We start from the raw sequence: 6,696 nt of genomic DNA, 5'->3' as shown, positions 1-6,696 counted from the left end.
ATTCCTCAAATTGGACACCCTTTTTAAAAAAAATGTCTCACAATGTATCATGTCAATATTAATATCCTAAAATAAGAAAGCATTGCATGTGATGTAACAGAGAAAAAAAAACTAAACAAAAAAAGGTCAATAGACATGTTTCGTTTGCTAAATGCTTTATTAAAAGACAGTTTCCTATTTACATTTCTATGTTTCACATAAGTTTGTAATTTTTACTCTGGGATGGGGATGGATGATGTGCGTCCTGCGCCACCCATACGATTTGGGGCGTATCGGAGCCATTTCTGGACTGCTTGTGCAAAGACAAACTCTGACTTAGAGTTCGCCCCTAACTGCTGCGTCAGGCCATCTAGGACAAAAATACACACACACACAAACAAAAAAAGTGAATTAGAGCACATGAATAAGCTCTTGTTAACTGTCTTCAGCGGGGAGAAAGTATGTAAACTCCTAGGCTGATAAACATGAAAGTCACCAGGCGTAAATCTGCAAACTGCCGCATTTGATTCCCAAAGAGCTATGAGCGGAAAAAGTGATAAGTCTTAGCATGGTGTGCCGTGTATCCTTTAAAACAAAATAAACATGGGGTCCTCGGGCTGTACAAACTGTACAACCCGAGGACTAAACAAGCTGAAGACCAAAGACTCCATCTCCAGATTAACCGGACATGAGAGTCTTGTTATTAAGAAAGACAAAGTAATATAGCAAAAACCGGACATAGGAAATGTGAAACACACCCAGCAGATGAATTGATCCCTTTATTGTTCACTTTAGGCTCATAAAACTACAATAAATGGTAAAACTTACCAAATATGCATCTGCACAGTGCTGTATCTTTAAATGCCCTTTTTTGCTTTGTCTGGTCCTTGGTTTTTTTCCCTGCCCAGTTGAGTACAGAGGCCAGCTCGTTTGTAATGGCATAAGCCATTACACGGTGGACTCGCACCTCCAGTGTGGTCCCTCCAATCAAGGCAAAGCGTCTCACCTATAGACACATTTTAAGAGATGGAATTAGTGTGTCTTAAATGTGTATGCAAGTGCTTGTGTATATAATCAACATGCTGTCGTTATGTATTTAAATCACATCTGACAGCTATTACACTTTATAGTTACAAAGTGTACATAACCTTTATATACTTACCATTGCCTTATTTGCCTCTTGTGATTGAAGAGCTGCCTCTGCATTGTTTAGCTCCTCAATGTTGTGCAAGGGCAAATCCAGTGGCAGTACCCCAGCATCTACCGATTCATTGCAGCAGGGATGGCGGATGGCTCTGACCTCTACACGGAGTTCGTTAACTGCTCTGGTCCGGTCAGACAGCATAGTTAACATCTTTTGTGAGGTTGCATCTGTTTCAAAGAACAATTCTAGAAAGATTAATGGCTTAAGCAGTGAGAGGTGAAAAACTAATATATCCATAAGTGATGGTGTAACATTCTGCAATCAAGTATAAGTTGTTCTAACTGCTAAAAGTGTTTGCTAGTTTTTGCCTGTCACATATATTTGATATTTGTATATGTAGCTTGCCATCACCAGTGTGTGAATTGTGTGTGAATGGGTGGATGACTAAATGTGTAAAGCGCTTTGGGGTCCTTAGGGACTAGTTAAAGCGCTGTACAAATATAGGCCATTTACCATTTATACCATGTAAAATCTGAAATTCCAAGATTTTCGAACTTGCCTTGCAATAGTGGCCTCACAGAGTCTCTGGAATCTACAGAAAAAAAAAATCACAACAAGATGACACTCAGGAGTATGAATTGGTGTTTTGAAGGTAAGAGTACAATGACATTGTGATTCAGCTTTAAAACAATTTTAAAAGCATACCATCTATAGGGAAGGCCTCGACATCAGACTCTGCATGCTGGGTAGTGATGTGCGGATCGATACTGAAATATCGATTCCTCCGATACCAGTCATTTATGTTCTAGAATCGATTCTCACATTAAAATATCGATATTTTAGTAATGTAGGGTAAATTTGTAGTTTATCATTAACAGGAACAGAGTGGAAAGAAACTATATCATTTGGATTGTCTACATTGGAAGGAACTACTTCCTCTTCCGCCATTAATAGTCATGTGCGAAATATGGCTGTATAAATGTGTCGCAGCCCCTTGGCGTGCGCACTCACAACAATGGCTGGGCGTAAATGGAGTAATGTGCGGATGTATTTTACCTCCACAAACAGCCAAGATGCGGTTTGTGATACATGTGGCAAGAAAGTGATGTGTTGTGGCAACACCATTTACCTCGTCAAACACCTCAGAGTAAATCATATCACAGAATATGACGAGCGTATGTTGAGGCGAACTGAAGACGAGGAGAGGGACAGGTGCTGCTAGGGCGAGACAGACGTCTCTCGAGGAGTCCTTTAGTGCTGCAGGCAGGCAACATGCTCAAATGGCACACAACTTCTCAAGTTATAATTTGAGATACAATAAAAGATACAGTAAAAAAAATGTTTTTGTACAAAGTATCGGTATCGGATCAGTATCGCCGATACCACCCTGAATTTTACTTGGTATCGGATCGGAAAGCAAATCAGTGGTATCGCACATCACTAATGCTGGGGAGATCGCAAAGCTGTGTCGTTTTGTGTGTTCTGCCGGAGTGGCGAAAGGTGCCGGAAGCTGGGCGGGGCATTATGATGCCTGCGGGCTGAGGGGAACACTGCGGAGTGGTGAGGGCTGTTTAGAAAAAGAAAATTTTTGTAAGTATTTAAGAATACAGACAACTTGTCAAAAAAGTTTCCTTGTGTCACACACAGATATGTACACAGACAGTAGGCAGTATTTTATTACCTGGTATTGTCACTCGAGGGGCCTGGGGAAACCGTTTTTTTGTGGGCTGCTCATCCTCTGAGTCAGTATACATGTACAGGGGATTTGGTCTAAAGGAAAGAAGTTAAAAACGGTCAAAAATAATTATAAATGTGCTTTTGGCATATTTTTTCCTAAAGTTACAGTTTGATTTATAACAACACACACAGGAAACGGAGATGTGCAAGAAGGTACAGTATACAAGGGATTTTTGAAGTGCACAAGTGTACACGGCTTTGCATTTTTAAAAAGTTTACAAACTTCCACTTTTTGGACTATATTATGTGGCGATATTGCAGTATGCAAGCATCACAGATATGTACAAAAAACAAGATCATAAATTCTTAACAATCAAAGATATGTTTGTGAATGTTGCACCAGGATGAACTCTCCTCTTTACTGCGGTGTGGATCCTGAATGTGTCTCGCGGAGGATATGGAGGCCATGACAATTTCTCCCCATTTATCCATGAACTAGGGACTATTTCTGTACCACCAGTGCTGAACTGCACAATGCACCAGACTTTCATTTTTATCTTTTTTTTTAACTTGGAGTCATTTTTGCCCTGTTTAGGATAAACAGGAAGCAGATAATTACAATATATTTCATAGTCACTACAAAACTTGATCTATTGACTGAACTAAATAATAAATAATAGCTTAAAATGTATATAGGCAACTCCGTTTTCCTCGTCCACACGTAAATGCTAAAACTGAGTTTTCGAAAATATCAGTTTTCAGTTAACGAAAACGCAGCTTACGTGTGGACAAAAGGTGCAAACGCAAGGTAGGTGAGCGTGCAACGTAAAGTTAGGTGAGCGTGCAACGTAAAGTTTGAATTGAGTGCGAATTGAAGCGGGTGCTCTCCAATCATTAAAAGTAACAAAGTCATTGAACACATTTATACAGTTACCTTTACGTTTATCAATCATATATCACAGATTTACAAATTTTTGTAGTACTATGCTAAAAAGCAACTACAGAGCGAAAGTCTGGGTCAAGCGCCGAGGCGACGGCAAGAACAAAGGAACCCTTGAAGCGTTAGGCTAGCTTTGTAAGGGAATATAACGGAAAAGTATGAAACGAAAATGTTTTCTTTGTTGATAGACTTTGTTTGCAGTGCAATTTATTTGTTGCCGGATCGTAAGATGAAAGTAGACACAATTTCGGGCTCCCATTTTGTCCGAAACTGAACATTAACGAGTTTTTTTTACTGTTATTCAAATGCAACAGTGGAAATAACGAATAGAAGAAAATTCATTCATTCTTACCTAGGGATGGGTATCGTTTAGGTTTTATCCGATACCAGTACCAAACCTGTACTTTTGAAACGGTGCCGGTGCTTAAACGGTGCTCGAACCAGTGCTTAAAGAATGGAGAACACAAACTTTGTGTAAAAACCTCTCATGTTTAGCTGTTTTTTTTTGTAAAAAGATAACAATGTTAGCCTTTTCTGCAGCTATAGGGGATTTATGGTATCACTCTTGGCTGGAAGCAGTGCTTAAACAATGGAAAAAAACACAAACTTTATCCAAAAACCTCTCATGTTTAGCTGTTTCCCACTTTTTCTTTGGTCATTTTAGCCTTTTTGGCCAGGGTGAAGGGAGTATCTGCCATCAAACAAGAAGACAGCTGCATGTAACTACGACGGTGTTTGCTAGTTCACCTTATATGCATTAATGTAATAACGTGGTTAGCCTACTCAACGTAAATTACACACGAACAACATTAAGCGACTCACCCAGAGAAGAACGGCTGTTACTGCCATCATCATCCGTCATCATTTCTGCTACACTGGCAGGGCTAGGACTGTAATCTTCGGGCTCTTGGGGGATGTTGCTAACTCTGGGTCGATAACAGGCACCACACCCGCAGTAGATGTGCTCGGTGTGAGCTCTTGCAGCAAGCTATCAAATACGGTGCATTTCTCGGCTTTTAAAAAAACGCTATGCTTCGCCAGGTGTTTCATCAGAGTCGAGGTGTTACCTCCTTTGCACAGTATCACCTTAAAGCACTTGTTGCAGGCTGCTGAGTTTGCATCTTTTGCTGTGAAGTACAGCCAGACTTTTGACCACTTCGCCTTGGGCATTTTTAATCTGTAGCTCTTCTCTAAAAGAACGTACGTACCTGGGCCCGCCTACTATCATTGGAAAGGTAAAATGATTGGCTAAAATTTAAATAAGTGTGTGACATCTCAGGGAAAAAAAGCACCGAAATAAAGCACCGAAATTTGCGCTGCTTTTCGGTCTGGTTACTACCGTTTATGACAGAACCGGTGCCATAATGGCACCGGATACCGGTACCCATCCCTATTCTTACATTATACTAATCGTGGTGCAGGCCAGTGCAGTGCATGAACTGATGCCTTCTCCGGTCAATTCCGCTGAGAGTAAATCTAATGTCCAGCTCTACTGTACAAGACAATGGTTACCTGGAGGGATGTACTGTGCTGCGGAATAGTCCAATTGATCGCTGCTTTAATTTTTCGGTCAACTATACATAAATTGCACGTCGACACGATTTTTTTAAACCTGGTGAACTAGACCAAAGTCATTGATAACAAAAAAACAATAAATCTACTTTCTCCGGTACTTTATACCCGCTCAGTTGCAATGCAATTTAACGCTCAACTACAAATCGATGGCTTTTTGATGGTGACCGGCGCCGAATGATGGTCAACTATAAATAGACGTTTTCGCGACGTTGTTGTTGTCACCTGGTCGACTACAAATAGATCAAATATCAATGACAAAAAAAACAACGGTAAATCAACATCATTTCAACGTCCCTATAGTAAGACCGTCGGTTTACCACAGTATTTCAATGTTGTTACAACAGTGGCATCGGATGAAAAATCAACATCAATTCAATGTCGTCTTGCTATCTGGGCTTGTTGCAGTAATATGTTATTTTGCTTTTCCAACTTTTTTTGAATCGAACATGAAATTTGATGAAATCGAAAAATAAAACAAAAGAAAGGGGGGGGGGAAAGCAGTATGGCCCCAATGCACCTGAGAGTGAAGCTTGAAAAGACAGTTATTCCCACAACACAAAGGTAATTATCAGGTAAGCATCTTACCGCTGTCTTTTGGATTATTAAGGCCCTTAGTACCTGTCAGCCAACTAGTTCTTATTATGTACTGAGGAGCTTTATTTAACTTCAAAAATAAATCAATAAATGAGTAAAAACAAACAAACAATAACTCCCCAGTTTTCTTTTTGCAACTCAAAGTATAATGTTTCCACCCCAAAAGCTGTGAATGAATAAATAATGTTAAGGTTGGCTTAACCATGGATGAAGAAAAACCCAAGTGCAGTAAGATAAATATAAGACAGCTACTACTGAAGATGGAGATCAGCACAATAGCAACAGTAGGGAGCATTATGGATGTAATGAGCCTATGTTGGTAGACAAGATAATGGACATCCACCTGCAATGACAGATGTATGTACTCAGTTGAGGATAAAGATTGTGGCTAAACTCAAAGTAACCACCCAACCAAAACATGATTCTCCCTGAATCACTGACACCAGTGAGCTCATATCACAGTCATCCTAGAAACACTTGGAGAAGGTCAGAGTCACACTGTCTTTGTGGATGTAGAGATTAGGACAGTAAAAAAAAAAGATGTGTTACAGTTAAGTGTAAAAGTAAAATGCTGTTGAGATTGTGAAGGCAGATAAGTTTATATACCAAAAAACAAGGAGGAGAATCCCAGTACAATCTAAGACATAAAATGTATGATACTTTTAATTTGAACAAGATATTTTAAGTACATCTGATAACATTTGGATAATTAAATGCAAATCAAATCAATTAATTAAATTAATTAAATGCTTGGAGACAAAATTAGAGGGCAAGACTAAGAGGGGGT

The 6,696-nt window shown here is 39.6% G+C and overlaps 1 protein-coding gene across 1 annotated transcript; it reads right to left on the bottom strand.

Moving 5' to 3' along the window:
• Positions 1 to 212: 212 nt before the first annotated feature.
• LOC146362542 (uncharacterized) lies at positions 213 to 2,877 on the bottom strand. The gene is given in 6 exon segments (XM_084920164.1): positions 213 to 349; positions 808 to 985; positions 1,142 to 1,350; positions 1,829 to 1,865; positions 2,558 to 2,673; positions 2,805 to 2,877. Coding segments are annotated over 6 exon segments (750 nt in total).
• Positions 2,878 to 6,696: the final 3,819 nt, after the last annotated feature.

The sequence above is a fragment of the Perissodus microlepis genome, chromosome 22 (genome assembly GCF_051167445.1).
Source record: "Perissodus microlepis isolate ML-2025 ecotype Zambia chromosome 22, ASM5116744v1, whole genome shotgun sequence".
NCBI classification, from domain to species: domain Eukaryota; kingdom Metazoa; phylum Chordata; class Actinopteri; order Cichliformes; family Cichlidae; genus Perissodus; species Perissodus microlepis.
This window is presented reverse-complemented; position numbering and strand designations above follow the sequence as displayed.